General features: G+C 41.8%; 1 protein-coding gene across 2 annotated transcripts in view; it reads left to right on the top strand.

Annotated features, from left to right (window-relative positions):
- Positions 1-10,239: 10,239 nt before the first annotated feature.
- Positions 10,240-13,446, top strand: part of kcnd2 (potassium voltage-gated channel, Shal-related subfamily, member 2) — a 43,052-nt gene continuing 39,845 nt past the window's right edge. For both annotated transcript variants that reach the window (XM_034084217.2, XM_034084219.2), the window contains exons 1-2: positions 10,240-10,660; positions 10,916-12,097. In XM_034084217.2, coding sequence (XP_033940108.1) covers positions 10,986-12,097 — 1,112 coding nt within the window. In that variant the 5' untranslated portion in view covers positions 10,240-10,660; positions 10,916-10,985. The remainder of the gene's footprint in view (positions 10,661-10,915; positions 12,098-13,446) is intronic.

Below are 13,446 nucleotides of genomic sequence, written 5' to 3'. Positions count from 1 at the left end.
CACAGCCCGAACGAACAAAGTAACTTGTTCTGTTGTTTGCTGCAATAACCAACAGAAAAACCTTTATGATCTCCCATCAATCATCTGAGGTTGAGAATTTATGGCTGGAATGTCCACACAACAATAGAAACAACTCTTTCTCAACAAGAAGCAGTACACTGCAACAACATTCACTTCAGTATTTAATTTGATTTGACTGTACAGTATTTAATTTTACATTCTGTTCTTGTATATCTTATTATATGTGCATGTATATAGCCTCCTGCATTAACTTGGTCACAACATTCTCTGCATTATTGAGCTTATTGTATTTTTGTTGTTGTTGACATGTATAACGTTTACTTCATCTGCATTACTTGCACATTGGTCTTGCAATATAATTTGCACTATTCTATTTTAATCTATTGTACTGTTGCTCATGGCACTATTTATTTTTTATAAACTCTATATAACTATGTTGCAACGTTGGAGGAGCTTGGGACTTTTCATTGCCATTTCCACAATGTAGCTACTATTCATATGACAATAAATCCTTTGAAGCTTCAAAAACGGAAGCTGAAGTCTGGATGAATTGGTATCAGCTGTACTTAAAACTTGGAAACGTTATCTTTTGCCTTTGTTATGCTGCTTTACAGTTTGCCTGTAAGATTAATGTTAGCATGTTACGCTAATGCATCCACCAGCAGTAGCCTTGCTTTTCGACCCACGGACCAGAGAAATGCAATATTTTATACAGATTGTTATACTGTGTGAGTGCTAAGCATAATTTGAATTCAATTAAATTATGACAGTTGTAGGTTGAAAGTGAGTTGCTGTGTTTTCATGTTGCCTTTCGTGAAACGTTAGCTCAGCTGGCACTGTTTACAAGAAGGTCCCATCTGCTCCATTCCACTCTCTGATTAGGCTACATACATGCCCGGCGCCGTGGGAGGGCCAGGCCCTCCCATTTGACATTCCTGCCCTCCCCAATAAACACGTTTTTTATTATTTATAAAAATTAAAAAATATATATATTTATTTTTTTTAATTATAAATAAACTGTGAACTGTTATGCTACGATGTATGTGATGTCAGAACTAAAAAAAAAAATCGCAGGCTACGTCAAATAAATGCATGTGTGATGTGTCTGTTGTGATTTGTGAATCGTCCCCATTTAGACCAATCACAGCGTCACACTCTGCCGCCTATTCTGGATTTGTTTATTGTGCATTCTGTAGACTCCCACTTCTGTTTGAAGGTCTAAGGATTTATTAAAACGAAATAGCGATGAAAGAACTGCAGCCGATGGTGCTGCTGGCGACCCTGCACCTGCCGCTGCAGCAGCACGCCTAATGTCACAAGCGTGACCTCGGCAAACCCTGGGGCTGAGTTAGCGATGATCTTGGGGTTAATAAACCCAACCAGGTGAAACTGGATCGTTATCAGGGAGATTGTTTTCAGGAAAGAAGCGCACTTTTGCCGCTGCATGGTACACAACAGACCATGGCTTGAAGATTCGTTCAAAGCAGACGCAGCCTTTTGTTTCCCCTGTAGACAGTTTAAAGTGAATACGTCTTCATCTGATGCGGCTTTTACTGTCAAAGGTTTTTGCGACTGGAAACACGCATTACAGACTGATAAAGGACTGCTAATGCATGCCGCATCAAAAGAACACATTTCATATGAGAGTGTGTGTAGAGAGAGACAGATAGGCGAGGAAACAAATAAGGAAATTAGTACTTTGGTGCAGATCAGCTGGCACGGAGCCGTTATTATGTGTCAGCTGTCGTTGATATTATAGCTTTTTTAGCTGTCAACCAACTCCCTCTCAGAGGTGACTCGATTCACTCAACAGCATGTCCGAGTGCAGTGCATAGAAATACACCATGCCCAAGGCGGGCTAAACAGTTCATCGTCTCCGTCTCTACTATTTCTCTCCGAGTGCAGCGATGAGGAAGCTGCCATCCGTAACCAGTGTGCCTTGCTCGTGATTTACCAGTGTTTGTGCTGCCACGCACACAATGTTTCAAAGTGGTTTCTATGTTGCCCTTTATTTGTGTATGTTTGCGATAAGTGTGCGTCTTTACGCAATGCTGTTGGCCTCGCTGTTTGATATTGTGCCGCAGGCACGCAGCACGTGACGGTTTTGTGGGCCCTCCCATGAAAATCATCGGCCCTCCCTTTAGATTTGTTCTGGCGCCGGGTCTGGCTACATACTATGCAGCAGTATTGTATCATTGATATACTTTACAAACTGCTCTCAATGTACACATGTGAAAAACAAATGGTCAAATTTTACGGAATTTAAAAATGTTCTTTCTTATTAGCAAGTTGTGTAGCTTTGGTTAACATTAGCAACCTGTTGCTAATTGCTTTGGCTGGTGTTATACTGGAAGCTCGACTTTCAGTGCAACATATAATGGCAGCCATGATAAGTGCCGTTCCAATTCTCTAAATGAAAGGAAAGGAGGTTTCAAACTTCCTTAATAACCTCCTTTAGCTTAGGAACCACTGGACCTCCCTAACCGAAAGGAGAGGAGAAAATGCTGCCCCACAATGCATTGCAGCCGCAGCATTTGCCGTCACTCAACAGTCGGCCGTTCACGGAACTAACCGATTATGACCGAGCAATTATATCATGAAAGTTACGGTGATTATTAAGTATTTTAAAATGTATGTGGTAAGTTGCCAAAGTGCTTTGTTTTGAACGTTCATCAGTATTATAATCAAAAAGAGAAATATGAACGTTAGTTTTTACTGAAATGATCAAATAAAGTCAACATTTCACTGAGCTGTGTGGGGTTTGTTCAACTTTTAAAAGATGTTTGAATGGTGATGTACACAGTGATAGGTGTTAAAGACTAACGTTTATAATAAATACATTTAATGATTTTAAGATATTTTCATAGTTCATACAATCATACTGGGATAATTTGTTGTATTAATGTGGACCGGAGGGAGAGGGTGACGAGCATAAGTTTCACTTTCCTTTTTTATTTCAATTCCAACTTTGGTCATGAAGAATATGTTTCTCTGTTGTCCACGTTCATAAAGCATAAAGCAACAGCATCAGAGCACGGTGCAGAGTCTCTAGATGAGTCCCTCGTTCTTATTAAACATCCATGTTGTAGTCCGCTGTATAGAAAACTGTCGTTTCCATGGTTTCCCCACAGCAGCAGACGCACATTCATGACGTCCGCTGGCGCATCATAAACACGTCGGATAGTGAAAGTGCATTCGGATTCTCTAAAGTACCGCAGTCTCTTCTCCTAAATCCTTTTGAATTCTCCTATCCACTATCCCTTAACCCCGTGACGTTTCACTCAGAGGTCAAGGGAAAGACGATAGGGTTAGAACTTAGGAGCTGATCTCTGGACTATCGGAACGCAACCCAGGGCTGCAGTCGAATAGTCCATTTAGCTTAGGAACCTTCCTAACGGAGTGAAATGACCCGGAAGTCCCTCAGTGGCAGCCATGATAAGTGCCGTTCGAATTCTCTAGAATGATAGGTAAGGAGGTTTCAAACTTCCTTTATAACCTCCTTTAGCTTAGGAACCACTGGACCTCCCTAACCGAAAGGAGAGGAGAAAATGCTGCCCCACAATGCCTTGCAGCCGCAGCATTTGACGTCACACAACAGTCGGCCGTTCACGGAAACAATAGATTATGACGGAGAAATTATATCATGAAAGTTACGGTGCTTATTAAGCATTTTAAAACGTATGTGGTAAGTTGCCAAAGTGCTTTGTTTTGAACGTTCATCAGTATTATAATCAAAAAGAGAAATATGAACGTTAGTTTTTACTGAAATGATCAAATAAAGTCAACATTTCACTGAGCTGTGTGGGGTTTGTTCAACTTTTAAAAGATGTTTGAATGGTGATATACACAGTGATAGATGGTAAAGACTAACGTTTATAATAAATACATTTGTATTGATTTTAAGATATTTTCATAGTTCATACAATCATACTGGGATAATTGTTTGTATTAATGTGACGAGCATAAGTTTCACTTTCTTTTTTTATTTCAATTCCAACTTTGGTCATGAAGAATATGTTTCTCTGTTGTCCACGTTCATAAAGCAAAGCAGCAGCATCAGAGCACGGTGCAGAGTCTCTATATGAGTTTACAGCAGTCCCTCGTTCTTATTAAACATCCATGTTTTAGTCCGCTGTATAGAAAACTGTAGTTTCCATAGTTCCCCCACAGCAGCAGACGCACATTCAGGACGTCCGCTGGCGCATCATAAACACGTCGGATAGTGAAAGTGCAGTCGGATTCTCTAAAGTACCGCAGTCTCTTCTCCTAAGTCCTTTTGAATTCTCCTATCCACTATCCCTTAACCCCGTGACGTTTCACTCAGAGGTCAAGGGAAAGACGATAGGGTTAGACATTAGGAGCTGATTTTTAAACATCCGAATGCAACCCAGCCCTGCAGAGGAAAATAGAGAAGGGAGGAGGGAGACAGAAGAAAACACACAAAAAGCACACAACAAAACCAAAACTAAACAGAATCAGAACAATAATGTTACAGTAAATCTACTGTTTTGCAGGTGATATGAGTAACCTGGTGGTCGATCCTGTAGCTCCTGTTGGGTTAAATGATTTCTGGACTCTTCTCCCACAGGCCATCAGAGAAGAGGCATCATCATTGTCAGGATAGCCAGCTGACACCCCTTCAGTTCAGGCAAACCCAATTTATATTTCAATGTTATTGTATATGAATAAAGTGATTTTTAGTTAGGGGGATATTTTTTTTAAATTCAGAATGAATGATCTTGTAACATTAGATCACACGTTAGATTTATTTCACAAAGATGAAATTACAATGTTTATGGTATCAGAGTTAATTCAAACGTAATGAGCAAATGTGACAAGGAGATATAAATAGTATTATATACTGGAGACAACCTGTAATCTTTGTTGCTAATTTCTCCCTGATTTGAGATCTGATTCCTGATGGAAAATGTGGTGCGTAAAGTTTTTTATTTAATAAGCGTTTTCTTCAGTTATTGTTCACCCTAGAAGTGGGAAGTAGACACAGCGAGTCTCTCTGACCGCAGTGATGCTGCTGTGAAAAGGCCATTGTTTGACAGCGCAGACCCAGCAACCAATCAAAGCAAACTGGGTATTTTTGGGAGAGGGGCTTAAAGACACAGGCGCTGAACCAAAGCTTTGAGACAGAACGTGAATACAGCTATAATCAGGCAGACAGTATTAGAAGAATAAAGTTTTTTTTGAACATTACAGCATCTATTCATGTTCTTTGAACCCGAAATACAAAAGATGAAAAGTTGCATACTGTGTGTCCTTATTAAGTACATCTTTAGGGATTAGAGAGAAGTTTATGGCCTGAACTTGACGGCCTTTGATTGTCAGTACATTTACACAATAAAAAAACGGCAAGCAAATCCAAAACAATGGATTGAATCTGAGCCAACCGTATTAAAGCCAGTGACATTTAAGTATCAATCTACTGAAATGGCAATGAAATTCTGAATATGATCCAATGAAACGGGACCTCACATCTGCCAAACAAATATGATTTCAAGAGGCAGATTAGATCAAAATGGTTCCATCTTGGATGCTATCCAGTGTGCTCCAACATTCATACAAATCTATGCACAGCAATGATGGGCAATGAACTCTGATGTCTGTTCTAGTCCTGAGCTGAACTTTCCAGCTAATATCCGTCTCCTCTTAGCTGTCCTCTCAGTGCAGTGAAGCAGCTGCAACATAAAGGTTTCATCACTTAAAAAAAAAAAAGGAGAAGCTTCCTTTTCAATTTGGGGCTGCGGCTGCACAGACAGTGTGAACCTGTTAAAAGCTCTGTGTTCAAAAGTTCACATAGCATCTGCTCAACACCTCTGCAGTGGGGGTTGTATTCAACAGATGAGACGGGTATACAAAAAACGAAGTCCTTGGAAAATAATTTCAATGAGGCTTTGAAGGCTGGGCACTGTGCTGTCTTTAGTTTTTAATTATACGCCATGAGATAAATGAACATCTGTATTTTTCTGCAATGCAACAAGGCTAAAAGGAATACTACAAGGCTGAGCTGACAAGACAAGGTAAGCAAAAGTATGGTTTAGCTTAGTTTCATGGCCGCACGTTACATTTTTCAGCAGATGTGCCCGGGTGCAGTGGCAGTTAAGGGACTTACGACTGATCCTGCAGTGATGTACTGTACTCAAGGAGTTCTCAAAGCCCCAGACACACCGGCAGTGTGTGCTTTAGCTATAGGCACAAGCACTCACGCTGACAGACACCTCCCTTTCTGTTTTAATCCCTACACGTCTTCACCAGATGACAAGAGCTACTTTCCCTATAGACACAGTGAGAAGGAGCCAGGTGAAAAACAATTAAAAAGGCGCTAGTGGGTGGATTTCATTGTTTCCTATCCAGGATGGGCTGTATATAAATGATAGACTGATTTAATGAGTGAGACCATACTCAAACAGTATTTTTGTGTTTTTGGCAGACTGTAATCATGCCAGTAGGTTTTAACAGATTTGGTCTATAAATTACAATATGCTTTTGATGTCTGGCTGGGAAATATTGCAGAGATATTGCAGGGTTGACTGTTGGTGCTTTTCCAAAATATCCATAATTATATTGAATAAATAATCAACATTAATGTGGATATAATGACTTAAAGGGTAAAGCTAAATCATAGAACAGCTAGAAAAGTCTGGTAACTTCAGGAAATAACATCACTTTACTGTAATACCAGTACATCTCTTAAAACTAGGGATGTCATGCGACATTACAATATCCATAATCTAAGATGAAACAGATGTAATATTTATATATTTCCCAGCACCTTTTTTAATGCTGAAATAAACCCACAGGTACAGTAGCAACCACACATACACATTTAGCGCATTTGTAGCTTTTTGACAAGAAGCAGTTGTTAAATTACAGATTATCCCAGCAATCCTGACAGGGATAAAACTAGTCATACTGTCCTCAAGCGCAAACATCAGCCTCCCACTCCCGGCATCTCTGCATTTAGTACACACACATGAACTCACAAATAAATGGCTTAACACATGAATACATGGATGTGTACACACAAACATGGAAAGGGAGATGCAGACACACAAACACACCAGCTGCCATGTGGAATAAAGAACCAAGAAGACCAACTCTATTTTACACATCCGCGGGGGGTCAATAACTCATTAGACCCGAGGTGAGGCAGAGGAGGCTGAGTGAGGTGACGTGGTGTGGGAGGGCTGCTCACCTGAGGATATCTGCATGTCATTGTGTCCAGAGGTCATGAGGACGATTCAGACTTCATTAACAGCATGTCATAAAACATGCCAGGGTGGTACCCACGCCTGAAATAGGGTAGGCTACCTTGTGTAATTTGCCTGTTTTATTCCTCTCTAACCTTTTTCTGCCTTTCTGGGATTTTTTATTGCTCATCCTATTGGCTTTTTATTTATGACCTTTTTATCGCTTGTCATGAGCTTTGCATCTCGTTGAAATGCTCCATAAAAATGAAGTTTATTATGGGGTTAAACTAGACTTCTATCCCAGTAAAGTACAGTACAGAGCCTATATGATTGTCTTTAAAGGTATTGTAGGCATTGAAGCATGTATTTGTGCTGTAGATGATTCGTTCTGCTCACTTAATATATCTGGCTTACATTTACAAGCTCGCTTCAATTATTTCAAATGTTTCGAGATTCTTCATTGATGACCCAAATCAAATGGGGGCTGCCCTTTAACTTCTTACTTAACAAGCCATGGCACGTATCTAGTGAAAGGGACTCATCTGATTAATCATCTCAATCACTGAACTGGACCTGACTACATATAGAATACAGAAAACACGCAGCACTGAGGGCTGCACCAGTGTACAGTGGACGAACTGTTACTGTCAATGACTGTCAAATTAGAAAAGGATGACTCTCGGTGTGTGCAAGCGTGTGTGTGTTTGTGTTTGTGTGTGTCTGAGCCTCCATGAAAGTCTGCTGAGGGTTTATCAGACAGTTTTTGTGTGTTTGTTTTGGGTGCGTGCATTCGAGTTACAACACTAAGCACACTTAAGGACCTGTTTACAAAATGTATCCTGGTACACAACTTAATCCCAGAGCCCTCAGCATCACTTCCATGGTACAAGTTTAAAATGTCAGTATGCCTTATCTGGCTGGACAGAAAAATAGCCTGATGATATATAACTATTATTTCTGGAAGCCTTTATACAGTAAACCATGTCTGTATTTTTGTTGACATGAATGCATTTAGCATACATCCACATGAGCGGTTTCTATCTTTTAACTGATGTCAACGCAAAACACCACAAAAATGCCGGATGAGTTGTTCAACCTTGTTGAGGACACATGCTAATTACTTGATCCAAAGAGTCAATCCATAAACACATAGACGGTGTAATTAAATCATCTGCACAGCTCTGTGTCAACACCAATCATCTGCAATGACCTTGGAACTTCTTGGAATGGACCGTGTTCATGAAGCATGTCAGCACCTTGAGGGTGTCATTCTGACCATCCCACTACACCACAGAGCACCACCATCTAATATGACTTTCCATACATAATGTATCTGTCAATATACTGTGAAAAGATATAGGCTGAAACTGTGAATTCACATTTATAGGAAAATCATTTAGAAGATTTACAAACCAAAGGCAAATGAAAATATGAGGAATGAGAGATAAAAAACTGCCATGCTTTTTTATACACTCATAATTCTGAGGCAAATATCATCGTGTTCTGTTCGAAAATCTGAACGTTTTTGAGAATTTGCTTAAATTACAGGATATGTAAATGCTAAATAACCATTTACTAAATAACCACTTTGAATACCTCCTAAATTAAAGCACTGTGGCTATCTGTGCATTGACAAGCTCGCAGCTAGTCTGGCATCACGCTCTGCTGGGACGCCTGTGTTTGGTGCCATTTGGCAACCGCTGGAATATTTAAATGCCCTGATGAATACATAGCCCCTGGGCCTGACTGCTCAAACCGAACACTGAGTGTGATCCGCATACACTAATGGCACTTCTGACAGTCCTGTGCATTCATCCTAAAAAAACTCACCATGGAGCCAGAGGGGACCAGAGGCTGGGCGTGAATGGAGTTAACTGGCTGAAGATCTGAGAACAAAAGGCCACAGGTCTGACAAGTGCAACTTCTTATGTGTCCATCAGCGACCACTTACACTGTCAAATCGTCCTTGAGCAAAACACTCCACCACTTATTTTTCTTTTGTTGCAAATTGCCTTTTATAAGAGCAACAGCTGGTGTTTTTTAAAACATGTTTAAGAGAATTAATCTTAACCCCCATTTGGTTTGGGGCTGGAGGTCTGGGTCAATTATCGAAGAGACCATAGTCCATTTTGTTTAAGCTCAGCAGCTGTGTGTAGTTAACCATGACTCTGAACCCCTCTGTGCTGAGCGGATCTGGAGAAGTGGTACAGCTGAGTGAATCCACTGTAAAACATTTCTGGAAACTGTAACCTGCAGCATCCCGGGAAACGAGAAAGATGTAGAATGCTTTAGAGCGCTCCGTGGAGTTGAAAAACTAAAATGGTTGAAACTGGGCTGAAATCTTCTAAAGGTTCAGTGGCAGTGGGCTCCTTATATGGAGAACTGAAGTCACAGAATGCAACAAATGCTCCATGCAGTTTTCTAAAATCCCCACGGAGATGGCAAGTCTGTGTTGTGGTGTGGCACACAAGAGGCATTTCATTGATTATGGTTATTTCTGAAAATGTCAGAGCAATGTAGCCCAACAATGTTGACCTTTTAAGCTGTGTAACTCCATGCAGTAGCATCACAGAACAATGCAATTCAAGAAACAATATTGATCACGATGTGCTGCAGATCTGAAGCCTGTAATATATTTCTTTGATGAAAAACAACAACTAATAAGCCCCAATATTAAGATCAATAATTGTTACCAATAAATCACAAGCTTTGCACCCTGAGAGTCTTATATATCCATCGTAACTCTTCAAACCGAGTCGTTTTAGACTTTTTATTTTTAAAGAGAAAAACGAAGGACATCTTCAAAGGACTTGGTTAATGTGCCGAGAAACCCACACAAAATAACCCATCTTATTTAAAACAATCTATGGTTTGTTTCATGTACTGTATTTTAGATTTTAGAAGTCAAATCGTGAGGGTTCACGGTGTACAGCGGGAGAAAACAAACACACATAAGCAATAACTTGAGCTTCTGGAGATGCCGCCTCCTTTACGCATTGATTAGTCTCCCCACAGAGGAGCGGCCGAGGAATTTCTGGGTGCAGATAGGACCACTCCTCTCTCTGAATATGATTTTCTCTCCTCTCTCCACAGTCGGAGCTTGGTGGTGAGGAGGGGGGAGGGTGGTCTTGCAGTCGACGAGAGGAATAGGAGTTTATTGAGGAGTAGCTGCAACGGGAGAAAAACGCATGCAACTGAGCACCGTTGCCTTGCGGATGAAAAGAAGAGAGAGAGAGAGGGAGAGAGAAAAAGATCGCGCTTGGACGGCTGACCACTCTCTGCTGAGAAACTGCTGCTCCGTTTGTTTAACTTGTTGATGCGACGATATTCTTCTGTTTTTCCTCTGTTTATCGTCTGGCTGCAGTGTTCTCTTCCGAGGATCGTTATTTTGTATTAAACTCGCCGTGGATGCAGTTTAAAGAACAGCCTTCCCTAAGGTGGGTGGTTTTCTTTTACTTTCACTCCTGCTTATTGATGGGTGACGTTTTCCAAAGCCAATTCATATTCTGCCGCAAAGTACTGTATGAGCTTCCATAACATGAACAGTTCCAGGCTTTGAGAGTGATACTCATCAGTGCTATGCGCATTGCCAGATTAAGTAAATGGGTTTGGGGGTTTTCTTATCACATTCTGTTAAGCCTAGGTGCTCCAAACGCCTAACCACCAGTTTCTATCTGCTGTTCTTCCTGCAGATGCAATTCGTCTCTGAACCATAGCACTGTGATAACCGGAGCAGGGTTATATTAAACACTGTAGGCCAGCATGGCAGCAGGTGTAGCGGCGTGGCTCCCGTTCGCCCGAGCGGCAGCCATAGGATGGATGCCCGTGGCGAGCACCCCTATGCCTATCCCCCCGCAAGAGAAGAAAAAGGGCAAGGACGGACTCATCATCCTCAACGTGAGTGGGACCAAGTTTCAGACGTGGAGAACCACTTTAGAAAGGTACCCGGACACTTTGCTGGGGAGCACTGAGAGAGACTTTTTTTTCCACGACGAAACAAACGAGTACTTTTTCGACCGTGACCCTGACATCTTTAGACACATCCTCAATTTTTACCGCACGGGGAAACTACACTATCCGCGCCAAGAATGCATAGCCGCGTACGACGAGGAGCTGGCTTTCTTTGGTATTATCGCCGAAATCATTGGGGACTGCTGTTATGAGGAGTACAAGGACCGGCGGCGCGAAAACGCAGAGAGGCTCCAAGACGACGAGGAAATGGACCAGAGCAATGACGTCACGCCGGTGAACCTCACGCACCGGGAGTTCCTGTGGCGGGCTTTTGAAAACCCTCACACCAGCACCATGGCGCTGGTCTTCTACTATGTCACAGGCTTCTTCATTGCCATATCAGTGATGGCCAATGTGGTTGAGACAGTTCCATGTGGGGCGATGCCCAACAGGGCAAAAGAGATGTCTTGTGGAGACCGTTACTCCCTGGCTTTCTTTTGTTTGGACACTGCCTGCGTCATGATATTCACAGTTGAGTATCTTCTTCGATTGATAGCAGCTCCCAGCAGGTACAAGTTCATGAAAAGTGTGATGAGCGTCATCGATGTGGTCGCCATCATGCCTTACTACATCGGCCTGGTCATGACAGATAATGACCAGGTGAGCGGTGCTTTCGTCACGCTGAGGGTCTTCCGGGTCTTTCGGATTTTCAAGTTCTCCCGGCACTCTGCGGGGCTTCGCATCCTGGGCTACACCTTGAAGAGCTGCGCCTCCGAGCTGGGCTTCCTACTATTCTCCCTCACCATGGCCATCATTATCTTTGCAACGGTCATGTTTTATGCAGAAAAAGGCTCCACAGCCAGCAAGTTCACCAGTATCCCTGCAGCGTTTTGGTACACCATTGTCACCATGACAACACTGGGGTAGGTGGCTGCATACAAGTCTATAAAACCCTTTAAGCTGTTTCAACTGTCCATAAATCACCAGCTCACAGCTTACTGCCTCCATGAAACATTCATTGTAATAGCCAAACACGCTACGAAACAAGTCCCCGATTATTTAATTACAGTAATCCTATGAATTCATCAACTATTTTTTTATTTTTCTAATTTGTGAGAAGCTGTTGAATTAGCGTACAGAGCCTAATTTTGGGGCCATTGTTTAAACTAATTGTGTGCAGCCACAGGTGTGCATTTAGTGGGCATATTAACAGCCTCAAGTGCTGCTCAGCCAACAGTCGGCTTTATAGAGGCTTCCGTGCACCATTCACTGCCTATCAATGAGGCTGCACCTCACAGGCAGCCCTTATCCGAAGGTTAGGCCTCGTCCCTGCCTGTTTTTTAATGGCTTTTATTGGATGGGCTCTTTTGAAAAGGTTGCCGCAGCAAACACATACAGTGTGGCCTGTAAAAAAGACAGTGGAGGATTTGTTTTGTTGTATTTTTCAGTTTTCTTTTCTTTTTTTTATTCCGTGTGAGAGGAAAAACCTTTGGGCCAAAGAAAAAAAGACTCCTAACTGATCAAGATCCTGCATACTGCATTTTCTGGCCAAGGCAGTGATTAAGTTAAAGGCAAAGTAGTTTAAAAAATGTATAGACGACACACACACACACACACACACACACACACACACACACACACACACACACACACACACACACACACACACACACACACACACACACACACACACACACACACACACACACACACACACACACACACACACACACACACACACACACACACACACGGCTCCCCCTGCATCTCATTCGTTCATTCTCTCCCTCTTCTCTTTCTTCCTTTAAAGAGTTACAGTAAATATGTGAATGCTAATGTCGTGCTCATGAACAACATCAGCTGTACAATGTGCTGATGTAGCATGAAATAATTAAAAGCGGTTAAAACGGTAACATCAAATGAATGTGTATTGATGAGGGCACTCAACCGCTCGGATGCTTGCATGGGTTATTATATTATTCGAGCTATTATTTATTTATTTACTCAACATTCTGGGGCGGTATGCTTTTCAAGGTGCTGAAAAGTTGTTATCAGAGAGCGACTGGCTGCTATTGGTTTTTATCCGTTCAGATGAATAACGTGAATGTGCCATTTGAGTGCCTGAAGTCACGATTATTAAGTCATACAGTGGGAAATAATAATCGGACCGTTTCTAATTTGTGTGTAAAAATATCCTGGTTGCTTATTTACTCGCTGCTGCACGTATGAGGTTGTACAGCCACTCAGCCAATGTTAGTCCTCAGGCAGCTAC

Source organism: Pseudochaenichthys georgianus, chromosome 6 (assembly GCF_902827115.2).
Source record: "Pseudochaenichthys georgianus chromosome 6, fPseGeo1.2, whole genome shotgun sequence".
NCBI classification, from domain to species: domain Eukaryota; kingdom Metazoa; phylum Chordata; class Actinopteri; order Perciformes; family Channichthyidae; genus Pseudochaenichthys; species Pseudochaenichthys georgianus.
This window is presented reverse-complemented; position numbering and strand designations above follow the sequence as displayed.